The following is a 16,453-nucleotide window of genomic DNA, read 5'->3' on the forward strand; positions in this document are numbered from 1 at the left end:
TGATAGTGCCTGGGGAGTAGGAGTGATACTGGGGGCTACAGGGCCTGGGTTGACCTCTACATCACCAGAGGAATAGAATAAGGATACGGCTAAAGGCTTTAAGAACTGGTCTTCTAGTGCGTTGGGTACAGAGAATTAAAGGGGCAGATTTCCGGGCGTTGTAGAATAGATTCAGGGCATTATGTACAGACAAGGATATGGAAGGATATGAGTACAGTGGAGGTACACCTAAGTATTGGGTAATGATAAAAGAGGTAGCATCACTGGAGGGACCGATTGAGCCGGTCTCCGCGTGTATGGGGTGTGGGACAAAGGAGCTCTCTGAGGCTGGTTGAGCGGGACTGGAGGTTCTACAGTGAAATAGTACAATAAGAACTAGCCCAAACAGCAATAGGCTAGGCATATTGACATGGGAGAGAGGCATAACACAATCACAGGTGTTATTCGAGAGGGCTAAGACAACAACTGGTAATGGCGACGAAAGTTTGGGCTGAGGCTAAACAGATAAACAGGATAGGGTACCGTGTAAAGGAACAGTCCAGCAGGCATCAGCTGTGTAGCTGAGTGATCATAAGGTCAATTTAATTTGTCTTACTGCTTTTAGCCAATAGAAACATTGAATAACAGATTCATAAATAGAAAAACATATTAGTGTGTAGCCCAAACTGCTCGGACGCTACAGACGTTTTCGTGAGAATAGCCATTTTCAGGATGTCTCCTAGTCTGACAAACACCGCTGTAGCTCGCCCACCTTCCACCTGGATGCGGTGGATTTAGATGCAGCCCATGCAAAAAACAGATATCTCAAGCTTAAACAAACAGATTTGATGGCGATTTTTTTAATTATGTATTTATTATGCCTCGAGCAGAGCATGGGGGGCCCTCAAGCGGATAAATTAGTATTATTATTTTTATTTCTTATTTTATTATGCCCAGCTTGATGATGTGAGGCCTGAGGCAATTGCCTCTTCTGCCTAATGGTAAGGCCACCAGTGAATTGACCTTGACTTGAGAAGCACATGAGAGCTGTTCAAACTTACCTTACCTTTCTTGATAGCTGGTTGGATTTCAAAGATGTGAAGAAGACCTTCAGCTGGTTTGCCCCTTAGGGCCACCTTACGCAACCTGGATGACAGTGGAAGTTAACTTGATAAAAGTGCTTCTTTACTGTTAAAAGTAAAACTAACGCGTTTCGGTCCTTGGCATTCATCAGAGTTTAAATTATAGACTGAAAACATTTAGAGGTTTAATATACATTTCAGATTGGCCCTATATAAACTCTGCAGGGACCAATCATGGGAATACAAAACAGCATGATGTGATTGGTTAAATAAGTAGCAGATTATGACCAAGTGCAGAAATGACAAAGGGCAGAAACATGTTGGTTCCACTGTCCTCCAAGAGTTGCTGAATGACTTTCCTCTTTACTTCGGAGCGAGGTAGCAGCAGTGTTCCCTTCCCTTCGCATGGATTTCAATTTCAAGTGAAGTTGATGTCTAAAAAGAGCACATTGTTATCAGATATGTTTAAGTCGTAGTTAGTGTCATGGTATTTTTATTTTTTCAAACGTCTAAATTAATATTAAAAATGCAAATAACGTGATTGAACTAATATATATATATATATATATATATATATATATATATATATATATATATATATATATATATATATATATATATATATAAATGCTCAGTCGATGTCTGAGGGACAGAAAACGTATGTTGCTAAAAAACTAATTTCATACAACTTGGTTCATTGAACGCACCCCATGTTTCCATACCAGGAAGTATGTGACGTTGGCGCGCTCGTTGAAAACAAACCCGGGGAGACGTAGAACGACGTTAACATTAGTAGACTGACATTTAACAGCTGAAAATAAATATATAGCTACCCTTTGTTGTCACATTTTCTGTTCTTTTTTGTTGTTGCAGCCATCGGTCATGGAGTTATCTCCGCTTATAAAGAAGATCGGTAAGCCAAATAACGTTATTGTACCCAACTAGCTACAAAAGTTGCTCCGTGGTGTCGCTGACATTTTTGTTGTTAACTAAATCTAGCTAGCTAGCTAAAGATGCTTGGCTAGCTAGCTAATTTGCGTTGATGTCATTCTTTTTGATAGTGCTGGATAGTGCTAGCTACACTTACAACAGTCAGTAGTTGTTGCTACTAATGCACATTCATCCAATAATATATAGCTAGCTGCATTTTGTTTTATATTGAGGGGAAATACCTAACTAGATAACGTTAGCTAACCACTAGTTAGCTTAGCCGACTAATGGTCAACTCAACTCCACGATTTAGCTAATTCACCGTGGTCTTGTTTTCAACAGGTCACTCCTTGGCAGAGATCAGAGTCCGAGCATTGAAGAGCATCATCTGTAAGCTAGACCACTCCCTCCTCTCTGTCTCTGACCTGGTCCAGGAGAAGATGCTGTTTGTTTACCTGCTGGAGTGGTTTAACTTCCCCGAGGTGCCAATACAAGAGGAGGTCCTGCAGCTGATCAGGACTCTGTCCAAGGTACCAAAACTAGTCCTCATGACCTAGTCTGATGACTAGCTAGACTAGAGTACATGCTGATGCAATTATGATTGTTTAGCCTTTGACAAGCAACCTGTTGCATTCTTGCATCTTACAAAAATGATTAGAACATGTATATAATGGGCTTAGTGAAATATAGGAGAGTAATGTGATGTTGAATCAATTTAAATTGATGTTACATGTTTTTAAAGCCATACCTGTGGAGTACATGTCTGTATAAACTGTGCTTTTTAGAAACACATGTATTATGTATTTTTGTCTTCATAGCACCCTACTGCAGCCCAGATGCTGAGAGATGTCGGGGCAGTGGAGTTCCTCACCCAGCTCTCCCCCAATGTAGAGGCACGGTTAAGGGCCATCATCGACGGCATCTTTGACCTGCTGTTTCAGCTTCCAGAGCTGCTTCCTGTTTGTCCAACTATCTATTCTAATGAACACCAGTTACTAAACACTGCTACTGCAGGTATGTATCAAAGAGATGGAAGCATATAATTTGAATGAATAGAATGAGTGTCCCCATTCAAGTCAATTATGGCATAATGGGTGGACTGGCAGCCATTTTGAGTGTACCCATGCCTAGGTTGAAGATGACAAAGGTTAAGACAGTGGGATTCTAATATCCCATAACTTTGCAAATATGGGTCCCGCGTTGCTAGTTAGCAATGGTGCTAGTAGTTATCAATGGCACTGGTCCTATGATTTTGTTTATTTTCTAAAGTAGCCGCATGGAAACATTACATTGTCTTAACCTGTATTTTTTTTACCTAGACCCATGCCTGGAAGTAAAAGCAGGAAGTGTACCCTTCAATCTGTGCTGTGATTTGTTTGAGTCTCCCGAGTGGCGCAGTGGTCTAAGGCACTGAATCGCAGTGCTAGCTGTGCCACTAGAGATCCTGGTTCGAATCCAGGCTCTGTCGTAGCCGGCCGCGTCAGGGAGACCCATGGGGCGGCGCACAATTAATAATAATATAATAATATGCCATTTAGCAGACGCTTTTATCCAAAGCGACTTACAGTCATGCGTGCATACATTTTATGTATGGGTGGTCCCGGGGATCGAACCCACTACCTTGGCGTTACAAGCGCTGTGCTCTACCAGCTGAGCTACAGAGGACCACAGGCCCTGTGTCGTCCAGGGTAGGGGAGGGAATTGGCGGCAGGGATGTAGCTCAGTTGGTAGAGCATGGCGTTTGCAACGCCAGGGTTGTGGGTTCGATTCCCACGGGGGGCCAGTATGAAAAATATTAAAAATAATGTATGCACTCACTAACTGTAAGTCGCTCTGGATAAGAGCGTCTGCTAAATGACTAAAATCTAAATGTAAATGAGTCAACTCAACTGACATGACAAAAAACACATTCCATTGCATGAGCCACATCAGTTAGCGTAATTTGAATGAACATTCGACATTACCATGGCAATCCAGCATCAGTTAATAGAACATTGAAAATTATCATGGAAATTATTGTATCACAATACCAGGCACTCATTGGGAGTGTACCCATGAGTTTACCAGTCAGATTGCCAGGTTTAGAGCTTCCAAGCCCATTTTATTTGTTACATTTCTACAGATAGAATATTATATGCAGTGTTTTTAAGTTATGGTTTTATGCTGATATTATGCTGCTGTTGTAGTTCCCCTAGTAGAGGACTCTCCAGCGGTGGGCTATTTCCAGACCAAGAGGCCGAGTCACGTTGATTTTCCACCACAGAGGATAGCAGGTATTTGACCTCATCCATATACAGGGATGCAAACTTGTTGCTTTTCTGCGATATTTGCCATTTAAATCTCAAAATAGGCCATTCATGTGAATCGTGTAGATCTGAATAAAAAAAATTTTTTTGTGGGTCTGTTTCTCATATGGAAATCGTTGACTGAGCACAGAATGCATCCGTACGCGTCCTACAAAAATAATATCCAACAAAGATTTCTGAGCGTGATGTCAGATTGGTCATATCAGAGTGACTTCTTTGTAGGCAGGCTCTGTCATCTCTCCACGCCACAAACTAGGGGACTGTGCGCACTGTGAGTGAAGTGCTGAAATACAGTGGGGCAAAAAAGTATTTAGTCAGCCACCAATTGTGCAAGTTCTCCCACTTAAAAAGATGAGAGAGGCCTGTAATTTTCATCATAGGTACACGTCAACTATGACAGACAAAATGAGGAAAAAAAATCCAGAAAATCACATTGTAGGATTTTTAATGAATTTATTTGCAAATTATGGTGGAAAATAAGTATTTGGTCAATAACAAAAGTTTCTCAATACTTTGTTATATACCCTTTGTTGGCAATGACACAGGTCAAACGTTTTCTGTAAGTCTTCACAAGGTTTTCACACACTGTTGCTGGTATTTTGGCCCATTCCTCCATGCAGATCTCCTCTAGAGCAGTGATGTTTTGGGGCTGTCGCTGGGCAACACAGACTTTCAACTCCCTCCAAAGATTTTCTATGGGGTTGAGATCTGGAGACTGGCTAGGCCATTCCAGGACCTTGAAATGCTTCTTACGAAGCCACTCCTTCATTGCCCGGGCGGTGTGTTTGGGATCATTGTCATGCTGAAAGACCCAGCCACGTTTCATCTTCAATGCCCTTGCTGATGGAAGGAGGTTTTCACTCAAAATCTCACGATACGTGGCCCCATTCATTCTTTCCTTTACACGGATCAGTCGACCTGGTCCCTTTGCAGAAAAACAGCCCCAAAGCATGATGTTTCCACCCCCATGCTTCACAGTAGGTATGGTGTTCTTTGTCCTCCAAACACGACGAGTTGAGTTTTTACCAAAACGTTCTATTTTGGTTTCATCTGACCATATGACATTCTCCCAATCCTCTTCTGGAACATCCAAATGCACTCTAGCAAACTTCAGACGGGCCTGGACATGTACTGGCTTAAGCAGGGGGACACGTCTGGCACAGCAGGATTTGAGTCCCTGGCGGCGTAGTGTGTTACTGATGGTAGGCTTTGTTACTTTGGTCCCAGCTCTCTGCAGGTCATTCACTAGGTCCCCCCGTGGGGTTCTGGGATTTTTTCTCACCGTTCTTGTGATCATTTTGACCCCACGGGGTGAGATCTTGCGTGGAGCCCCAGATCAAGGGAGATTATCAGTGGTCTTGCATGTCTTCCATTTCCTAATAATTGCTCCCACAGTTGATTTCTTCAAACCAAGCTGCTTACCTATTGCAGATTCAGTCTTCCCAGCCTGGTGCAGGTCTACAATTTTGTTTCTGGTGTCCTTTGACAGCTCTTTGGTCTTGGCCATAGTGGAGTTTGGAGTGTGACTGTTTGAGGTTGTGGACAGGTGTCTTTTATACTGATAACAAGTTCAAACAGGTGCCATTAATACAGGTAACGAGTGGAGGACAGAGGAGCCTCTTGAAGAAGAAGTTACAGGTCTGTGAGAGCCAGAAATCTTGCTTGTTTGTAGGTGACCAAATACTTATTTTCCACCATAATTTGCTAATAAATTCATTAAAAATCCTACAATGTGATTTTCTGGATTGTTCTTTCTCAATTTGTCTGTCATAGTTGACGTGTACCTATGATGAAAATTACAGGCCTCTCTCATCTTTTTAAGTGGGAGAACTTGCACAATTGGTGGCTGACTAAATACGTTCTTTCCCCACTGTATATATATTTTTTTGATGTGCACAGGCATAAAAGTTGGTCGGATTTACCAGAAAGTCTACTAAAGTTTGACTTTGCCCTTGTTTCTTAGCTATTTACATCATTTTGTTCACACGCTAGGTTATTTTTCAATGTTAGTTTGTGGGCAGCTGAATATTTGTCTCACCTAAGTGACTCATATTTGAGGGTACATTGTGCCTTATTGCGTATGGAACACTCCAAAAACATTTTATTCATGTACATGAGCACCTAGCAATGTAATAGAGATGTGAGACAGGATTTGTGTGAACAACTTGTCAGATGCAGGTGCATTGAAGACTGATGTATTCCTGTCTGGGGAGACTGAGATTATCATTACGTGTCATGATAAACCTTAAAGCCAGACCAAAGAGCCCAACTCCCCCCTACCCCAGGACATTATTTTCAAATGTATAATTTGTATTTTTTATTCTCTGAAAATAAGCAAATGTTTTACCATTTCACATGGATTTTTCCTGTGTTTCCGTGCAAAAAGAAATCACATTTTTGGGCCCTAACCAGTTTGCATCCCTGCATATACAGTACCAGTCAAAAGTTTGGACACACCTACGCATTCCAGGGTTTTTCTATTTAAAAAACAACAACTATTTTCTACATTGTAGAATAATAGTGAGGACATCAAAACTATGAAATAACACATATGGAATAATGTAGTAACCAAAAAAGTGTTAAACAAATCAAAATATATTTTATATTTGAGATTCTTCAAATAGCCACCCTTTGCCTTGATGACAGCTTTGCACACTCTTGGCATTCTCTCAACCAGCTTCATGAGGTAGTCACCTGGAATGCATTTCAATTAACAGTTGTGACTTGTTAAAAGTTAATTTGTGGAATTTCTTTCCTTCTTAATGCGTTTGAGCCAATCGGTTGTGTTGTGACAAGGTAGGGGGGTATACAGAAGATAGCCCTATTTGGTAAAAGACCAAGTCCATATTTTGGCAAGAACAGCTCAAATAAGCAAAGAGAAACGACAGTCCATCATTACTTTACGACATGAAGGTCAGTCAATACAGAACATTTCAAGAACTTTGAAAGTTTCTTCAAGTGCAGTCGGAAAACCATCAAGCGCTATGATGAAACTGGCTCTCATGAGGACCGCCACAGGAATGAAAGACCCAGAGTTACCTCTGCTGCAGAGGATAAATTCATTTGAGTTACCAGCCTCAGAAATTGCAGCCCAAATAAATGCTTCACAGAGTTCAAGTAACTGACACATCTCAACATCAACTGTTCAGAGGAGGCGTGAATCAGGCCTTCATGGTCGAATTGCTGCAAAGAAACCACTACTAAAGGACACCAATAAGGAGAAGAGACTTTCTTGGGCCAAGAACACCAGCAATGGACATTAGACCTGTGGAAATCTGTCCTTTGGTCTGGAGTCCAATTTGGAGATTTTTGGTTCCAACCGCTGTGTCTTTGTGAGACGCAGAGTAGGTGAACGGATTATCTCTGCATGTGTGGTTCCCATCGTGAAGCATGGAGGAGGAGGTGTGGGGGTGCTTTGCTGATGACACTGTCTGTGATTTATTTAGAATTCAAGGCATACTTAACCAGCATGGCTACCACAGCATTCTGCAGCGATACGCCATCCCATCTGGAGTGCCCTTAGTGGGAATATTTATTTTATTTATTTATTTTTTGTAATTTAGCAGACGCTCTTATCCAGAGCGACTTACATGAGCAATTAGGGTTAAGTGCCTTGCTTAAGGGCACATCAACAGATTTTTCACCTAGTCGGCTCGGGGATTAGAACCAGCGACCTTTCGGTTACTGGCACAACGCTCTTACCCACTAAGCTACCTGCCACCCTAATCATTTGTTTTAAAACAGGACAATGACCCAAAACACACCTCCAGGCTGGGTAAGGGCTATTTGACCAAGAAGGAGAGTGATGGAGTGCTGCATCAGATGATCTGGCCTTCACAATCACCCGACCTCAACCCAATTGAGATGGTTTGGGATGAGTCGGACCGCAGAGTGAAGGAAAAGCAGCCAACAAGTGCTCAGCATATGTGGGAACTCCTTCAAGACTAATAGTAAAACATTCCAGGTGAAGCTGGTTGAGAGCATGCCAAGAGTGTGCAAAGCTGTCATCAAGGCAAAGGGTGGCTACTTTGAAGAATCTAAAATATGATTGTTTAACACTTTTTTTGATCAAATCAAATTTTATTTGCCACATGCGCCGAATACAACAGATGCAGACATTACAGTGAAATGCTTACTTACAAGCCCATAACCAACAATGCAGTTTAAGAATAAAATTAAAATAGCAAATAATTAAAGAGCAGCAGTAAAATAAAATAACAGTAGGGAGGTAATATACGGGGGTACCGGAACAGAGTCAATGTGCGGGGGCACCAGTTAGTCGAGGTAATATGTACTTGTGGGTAGAGTTAAAGTGACTATGAATAAATAATAAACAGAGTAGCAGCAGCGTAAAATAGTTACTACATGATACAATGTAGAAAATAGTAAAAATAAAGAAAAACCCTTGAATGAGTAGGTGTCCAACCGTTTGACTGGTACTGTAAGTAATATGCTTGTATTTTTCACCTGATTGATAGAGAAAATATAAGCTATTACCAATCATGTTATTTGGTGAATAGGATTTGTATAATATAGTGTTTTGAGCTGATTCTCCATGTTTTGATGTCTGTTTGCAGTGAGTAACTATTTTAGATGTCTGAAGTTTTCTACATTTCCATGGTTGGCTTTGACCACAACAGACCAACACATATTGTCATCCAATGAGAGGTAGGTGTCATCAGAACTTTGTTGAACAGACATTTTTCTATTTTCAGAGTGTTAATGTTGTTTTTAAATATAGTTTGTCATTGGAATAAGCTTCATTATCTACTTTGCTTTTTACCAGTTCTCTAAGGAGTAACAACCACAACTTGGTGAGGACCACGTGTGAGCTCCTACGTGACGTCATCATGCAGGACTTCCCGGCTGAGATATTTCTCCAGCGGCCCAGTATCGTGCAGGCAAGATGACTACTATACTTGATACATTTTAATTTGTGGTTAGAAAGAACACTCAGTTCTCCTGTCCTTTTCTAGCATGGCCAAATAGTGCCAACCAGATGACCAGCCACCACCCATGGCCTGGGCCTCCACAGGGTCGATAGGAGCAATTAGATGGATTGAGTCACTGGAATTTAGAGCCATGACATCATTAGCTAGCGACAGAAGGCAGTGAATCTGAACAGGAGACAAATTACAGCTCCAATAACTCAATTCCAGGTTGTCTTTTATTTAGTGTTGTGTTATTTACAGCTCCTATATCACCCTTTCTTTTTCTTCTACTGTATATATGTCATTTAAAATTAGTTTATTCTGTTGTTGCTAGCGATATTCATAAAAACATTGGAAGAAACAAAATGTTAAATCCGTGTATTTTATTTTATATATACACACAAACACACACAGTGCATTCGGAAAGTATTCAGACCCCTTCCATTTTTCCACATTCTATTACATTACAGCCTTGGATTAAATAAAACATTTTCCTCATCAATTTACACACAATACCCCATAATGACAAAGCAAAAACAGGTTTTTAGACATTTTTGCAAATTTATTAAAAACCAGAAATACCTTATAAGTATTCAGACCCTTTGCTATGAGACTTGAAATTGAGCTCAGGTGCATCCTGTTTCCATTGATTGTTTCTACAACTTGATTGGAGTCCACCTGTGGTAAATTCAATTGATTGAACATGATTTGGAAAGGCACACACCTGTCTATATAAGGTCCCACAGTTGACAGTGCGTTGTCAGAGCAAAAACCAAGCCATGATGTGGAAGGAATTGTCCGTAGAGCTCCGAGACAGGATTGTGTTGAGGCACAGATCTGCGGAAGGGTAACAAAAATACTATTTTCAGCATTGAAGGACCCCAAGAACACAGTGGCCTCCATCATTCTTAAATAGAAGAAGTTTGGAACCACCAAGACTCTTCCTAGAGCTTCCCAGCTCTAGGAAGCTGAGCAAACTGAGCAATCTGGGAGAAGGGCCTTTGTCAAGGATGTGACCAAGAACCTGATGGTCACTCTGACAGAGCTGCAGAGTTCCTCTGTGGAGATGTGAGAACCTTCCTGAAGGACAACCATCTCTGCAGCCCTTCACCAATCAGGCCTTTATGGTAAAGTGGCCAGACGGAAGCCACTCATCAGTAAAAGGCACATGACAGCCCTTTTGGAGTTTGCCAAATGGCACCTAAAGGACTCTCAGACCATGAGAAACAAGATTATCTGGTCTTATGAAACCAAGATTGAACTCTTTGGCCTGAATGCCAAGCGTCACGTCTGGAGGAAACCTGGCACCATCCCTACAGTGAAGCATAGTGGTGGCAGCATCATGCTGTGGGGATGTCTTTCAGCGGCAGGGACTGGGACACTAGTCAGGATCGAGGGAAAGATGAACGGAGCAAAGTACAGAGAGATCCTTGATGAAAACCTGCTCCAGAGCGCTCAGGACTTCAGACTGTGCGAAGGTTCACCTTCCAACAGGACAATGACCCTAAGCACACAGCCAAGATAACGCAGTAGTGGCTTCAGGGCAAGTCTCTGAATGTCCTTGAGTGGCCCGGACTTGAACCCGATCGAACATCTCTGGAGAGACCTAAAAATAGCTGTGCAGCGACGCTCCCCATCCAACCTGACAGAGCTTGAGAGGATCTGCTGAGAAGAATGGGAGAAACTCCCCAAATACAGGTGTGCCAAGCTTGTAGCGTCATACCCAAGAAGACTCGAGGCTGTAATCGCTTCAGGTGCTTCAACAAAATACTGAGTAAAGGGTCTGAATACTTATGTAAATGTAATATTTCCATTTTTTATTTTTTATAATTTTGCAAAAAATTATAAAAACCTATTTTTTATTTTTCATTATGGGTTATTGTGTGTAGGTTGATGAGGGGAAAAAAATATTTAATACATTTTAGAATAAGGATGTAAAGCAAAATCTTTTGGAAAAGGTCAAGGGGTCTGAATACTTTCCGAATGCACTGAATATTTTTGCGGACCCCCTGCAGTACCTTCGCGGACACCTAGGGGGTCAACCTTGTTAGTTACTCTGTTTTGACCATGCCCACATAACCTTTTTAATGGAAGTTTGACCATAAAACTGATCCTAATTCTCTGATTTCTCCTTTGTTTCAGAACCTCCTGTCCATCCTGAGGCTGACTCCAGGTGAGAGTGAGGCAGGCTACCTGAGACTGCAGGCAGTGGCCTGTCTACAGCAGCTGTGTGTGGGGCTGAGGAGGAGACTACGTTTCCACAGAGACCCCAGCTTCTACTCCGCAAAGCAAGGTTGGATTACATCTGGATTATTTCATGTTTATTTAATCAGGAAGTCTAAAAGAGTTAAGAATCTCATTTTCAAGGCCGAGATGGCTTTATAGTTATTACGCCTATGCTGACTTACTTTCACTACTTTGCACAGATTTGACTTACCGGCTTTGCATAACATTGTATAAAGTTGCTCTTTTGATTGAAAGACAACGCCTGAGCTTGGTCACATTCATATTAGTCATGCAACTTCCTTATAATTATTTATTAATTATTATGAATTAGTTGAGTATGTGTGATGCAGTTGACATACCAATTATCACTTGGCAGCTAAAATTAATTTCTGCTCAGACATTGTGTCCTGCTGTGTCTGAGTAACTCTCAGATCAGATCTCACTAATGAAGAACTCTCTTGTTATTTTCCATATCTAACTTCATTGCTCAGTCAGACCTAATCCCTTCCTTACGGATCCCATGGAACTTACAGTGAGGAAAAAAGTATTTGATCCCCTGCTGATTTTGTACGTTTGCCCACTGACAAAGACATGATCAGTCTATAATTTTAATGGTAGGTTTATTTGAACAGTGAGAGACAGAATAAAACAAAAAAATCCTGAAAAACGCATGTCAAAAATTTTATAAATTGATTTGCATTTTAATGAGGGAAATAAGTATTTGACCCCCTCTCAATCAGAAAGATATCTGGCTCCCAGGTGTCTTTTTATACAGGAAACCAGCTGAGATTAGGAGCACATTCTTAAAGGGAGTGCTCCTAATCTCAGTTTATTACCTGTATAAAAGACACCTGTCCACAGAAGCAATCAATCAATCAGATTCCAAACTCTCCAACATGGCTAAGACCAAAGAGCTCTCCAAGGATGTCAGGGACAAGATTGTAGACCTACTCAAGGCTGGAATGGGCTACAAAACCATCGCCAAGCAGCTTGGTGAGAAGGTGACAACAGTTGGTGCGTATATTCGCAAATGGAAGAAACACTAAAGAACTGTCATAGTCACCAAGAAAACAATTGGTAACACACTACGCCGTGAAGGACTGAAATTCTGCAGCGCCCGCAAGGTCCCCCTGCTCAAGAAAGCACATATACAGTGAGGGAAAAAAGTATTTGATCCCCTGCTGATTTTGTACGTTTGCCCACTGACAAAGAAATGATCAGTCTATAATTTTAATGGTAGGTTTATTTGAACAGTGAGAGACAGAATAACAACAAAAACATCCAGAAAAACGCATGTCAAAAATGTTATGAATTGATTTGCATTTTAATGAGAGAAATAAGTAATTGACCCCCTCTCAATCAGAAAGATTTATGGCTCCCAGGTGTCTTTTATACAGGTAACGAGCTGAGATTAGGAGCACACTTTTAAAGGGAGTGCTCCTAATCAGCTTGTTACCTGTATAAAAGACACCTGTCCACAGAAGCAATCAATCAATCAGATTTCCAAACTCTCCACCATGGCCAAGACCAAAGAGCTTTCCAAGGATGTCAGGGACAAGATTGTAGACCTACACAAGGCTGGAATGGGCTACAAGACCATTGCCAAGCAGCTTGGTGAGAAGGTGACAACAGTTGGTGCGATTATTTGCAAATGGAAGAAACATAAAAGAACTGTCAATCTCCCTCGGCCTGGGGCTCCATGCAAGATCTCACCTCGTGGAGTTGCAATGATCATGAGAACGGTAAGGAATCAGTCCAGAACTACACGGGAGGATCTTGTCAATGATCTCAAGGCAGCTGGGACCATAGTCACCAAGAAAACAATTGGTAACACACTACGCCGTGAAGGACTGAAATCCTGCAGCGCCTGCAAGGTCCCCCTGCTCAAGAAAGCACATATACAGGCCCGTCTGAAGTTTGCCAATGAACATCTGAATGATTCAGAGGAGAACTGGGTGAAAGTGTTGTGGTCAGATGAGACCAAAATCGAGCTCTTTGGCATCAACTCAACTCGCCCTGTTTGGAGGAGGAGGAATGCTGCCTATGACCCCAAGAACACCATCCCCACCGTCAAACATGGAGGTGGAAACATTATGCTTTGGGAGTGTTTTTCTGCTAAGGGGACAGGACAACTTCACCGCATCAAAGGGACGATGGACGGGGCCATGTACCGTCACATTTTGGGTGAGAACCTCCTTCCCTCAGCCAGGGCATTGAAAATGGGTCTTGGATGGGTATTCCAGCATGACAATGACCCAAAACACACGGCCAAGGCAACAAAGGAGTGGCTCAAGAAGAAGCACATTAAGGTCCTGGAGTGGCCTAGCCAGTCTCCAGACCTTAATCCCATAGAAAATCTGTGGAGGGAGCTGAAGGTTCGAGTTGCCAAATGTCAGCCTCAAAACCTTAATGACTTGGAGAAGATCTGCAAAGAGGAGTGGGACAAAATCACTCCTGAGTTGTGGGCAAACCTGGTGGCCAACTACAAGAAACGTCTGACCTCTGTGATTGCCAACAAGGGTTTTGCCACCAAGTACTAAGTCATGTTTTGCAGAGGGGTCAAATACTTATTTCCCTCATTAAAATGCAAATCAATTTATAACATTTTTGACATGCGTTTTTCTGGATGTTTTTGTTGTTATTCTGTCTCTCACTGTTAAAATAAACCTACCATTAAAATTATAGACTGATCATGTCTTTGTCAGTGGGCAAACGTACAAAATCAGCAGGGGATCAAATACTGTTTTCCCTTACTGTATCTCAAGAGTAGAGGTTTTCTACTCTGGTGTCTCCATCCATATTATTGTACAACAAAGGCAAATTCTAGGCAACTAATGATGATAATTCTCTCTCTTTCCCTCCATCTCTCTTTCTCCTCCGTAGACCCAGTGTCCCAGAACTCGTCACTCTCCTACTCCCAGGAGGTGCGTGGAGGGGGGGCCCAGCGCTCCCTGGCCTCGTCCCCAGGAGGAGAGTGCTTTCCTCGGCCGTCTGTGGTGGGTCGCAACGGCCAAAGACCCAGAGGGGACGGACAAGATGGGGATGCTGCCTCCAACAGGTCTGTGTCTGTTGGTGTGGTTGTCAGTGTTGTTATTTTTTACAATCAGTCCGGACATTTCTAATTGACTCATATATTTTTTACCGCTTGCCTCTCAGCAGCAGTAGCTCTCAGAGAGGTGGAGCTGCAGCTCAGGCCTCCAGGCAGACCGCCCCCTCGCCTGCAGACGCAGCCCTACTAGAGCTGCCTGATCTGGGGGTGGAGGACGTCCTCGAGCTGCAGCTCCAGCAGCTCAGCCTGGCCCAGTTCACTCTGGCCACCATGGAGCATACCATACCGCTGCTCAGAACAGGTAGGAGTGAGAGATTGTTTGCCTGTGAGTGAGTGAGAGATTGTTTGCCTGTGTGTTTGAACATCTCTCTCTCCCCTCCCTCTGTGAAGGTTTTTCAGCCAACATGATTAATTAACAAAAGTGTTATTCTCTCTCCCTCTCCTCCCTCCCTCCCTCCCTCTCTCCTCCCTCCTTCCCTCCCCCCAGATGGCGTGCGTGTGTTCCGGGGTGTGTGTGAGCTGCTTTGTGAGGCGGTGGTCCTGCTGAGAGACTGTGTGTGTGATCTGGTCTGGGACGACACCAGCCTGATGGGGATGGAGCTGGCAAGTCACAACACCCCTCAGTTTTAATATTTGAATATTTACTGATCCACTGACACAGCTAGCAGACATTAGCTAGCAGACATTAGCTAGCAGACGCACAGTGAAGCAAGCAGAGCACACACATACTTATATATTACACATTTGCCACAGTGAGTGTATAATGAACATGATGTCATTCTGCAACATGCATGAAAAGTGACACATTCACTTTTCAGATTTTTCCTCTGCAGTGTGTGTGTGCTGGGAGTTACTGAACAGTAAATAGTTTGAATCCTGTACTGTGCTTTGGGTCACAACATACACACATGCAGATTTGACCATGTAGAGTCATTTGTTATTTTTCTCCTGTTAAAAGAGGGCATGCTTCCCTGTAGGATATGTATGCTCTTGTCAAGCCAAGGCCATCTCCTCAACTCCTCTCCCCCGGGTGGTTTAAAAGGACCCCCCAGCAGCCCAGGGTCCAAGCTGTTTTGTCATCTTTAGCTGGAGACTAGCTTGCTGTGTCACTGTTAGACTTCTTCAGGGCTCTCCTAAGACTGTTTAGTCTGGCCTGGCAGAAAATGGGTTTCTGCTGCCCTCTGCTGGTGTCTGTGCTATTCTTGGCTTGTGTTTTACAGGGAGAGGGTTCATGATTGATAATAATAATAATAATATGCCATTTAGCAGACGCTTTTATCCAAAGCGACTTACAGTCATGCGTGCATACATTTTTGTGTATGGGTGGTCCCGGGGATCGAACCCACTACCTTGGCGTTACAAGCGCCGTGCTCTACCAGCTGAGCTACAGAGGACCACATGATTGATTATGATTGGTGTTTGTGTTGTTTTCAGAGGGAGAAGCTGCAGGGCACCATGGAGACACTGTGTGACATCATGGCCTATCATAAGAGCTGTTCCTCAGACTGTCCTGAGAGTTCATTGGTCCAGCACAGACTCGCCTACGCAGCCACTGCCATCTTCACCATCAGACTGCTGCAGACCATCCTGCCCCTGGAGAAGGTGTTTTTGTTATTTTTTTGTCACTGTACTTGTTGAGCTGCATTATAGACCCTGACAAATAAATGGATGACTAACCCTAACCAAACAGATACGTTTCTCCTCTCCAGGCCAGTGATAATCTCCCAGAGAGTGCTGTGGCAGTCCTCTTGTCTCTGTGTCTGGACCGGCCCTTCAGCCTGGCCTATCCCAGCATGGCGGAGGCTGCGGTGGCCTACCTGGAGCAGGTGGACCCTGAAGGCCATGCCCTCTACAGGAGGACCAGCCGTGCTGCTCTCTGGATGGAGTCCACCTGCATGTTCCTTAAGGAGACGCAGCAACAGGTACTGACATAGGTTGACACTATGGAGA

General features: G+C 42.9%; 1 protein-coding gene across 1 annotated transcript in view; it reads left to right on the forward strand.

The window, feature by feature from the left end:
* The first annotated feature begins 1,852 nt into the window (after positions 1-1,852).
* The window catches only part of rttn (rotatin), a 63,742-nt gene continuing 49,141 nt past the window's right edge, over positions 1,853-16,453 (forward strand). Inside the window, exons 1-12 of the mRNA XM_084152018.1 lie at positions 1,853-1,974; positions 2,334-2,521; positions 2,810-3,005; positions 4,178-4,264; positions 8,875-8,965; positions 9,084-9,198; positions 11,371-11,521; positions 14,338-14,512; positions 14,611-14,804; positions 14,991-15,106; positions 15,938-16,105; positions 16,213-16,425. Coding sequence (XP_084008144.1) covers positions 1,944-1,974; positions 2,334-2,521; positions 2,810-3,005; positions 4,178-4,264; positions 8,875-8,965; positions 9,084-9,198; positions 11,371-11,521; positions 14,338-14,512; positions 14,611-14,804; positions 14,991-15,106; positions 15,938-16,105; positions 16,213-16,425 — 1,725 coding nt within the window. The 5' untranslated portion in view covers positions 1,853-1,943. The remainder of the gene's footprint in view (positions 1,975-2,333; positions 2,522-2,809; positions 3,006-4,177; positions 4,265-8,874; positions 8,966-9,083; positions 9,199-11,370; positions 11,522-14,337; positions 14,513-14,610; positions 14,805-14,990; positions 15,107-15,937; positions 16,106-16,212; positions 16,426-16,453) is intronic.

This window comes from Coregonus lavaretus, assembly GCF_964263955.1.
Source record: "Coregonus lavaretus genome assembly, chromosome: 34".
Taxonomy (NCBI): domain Eukaryota; kingdom Metazoa; phylum Chordata; class Actinopteri; order Salmoniformes; family Salmonidae; genus Coregonus; species Coregonus lavaretus.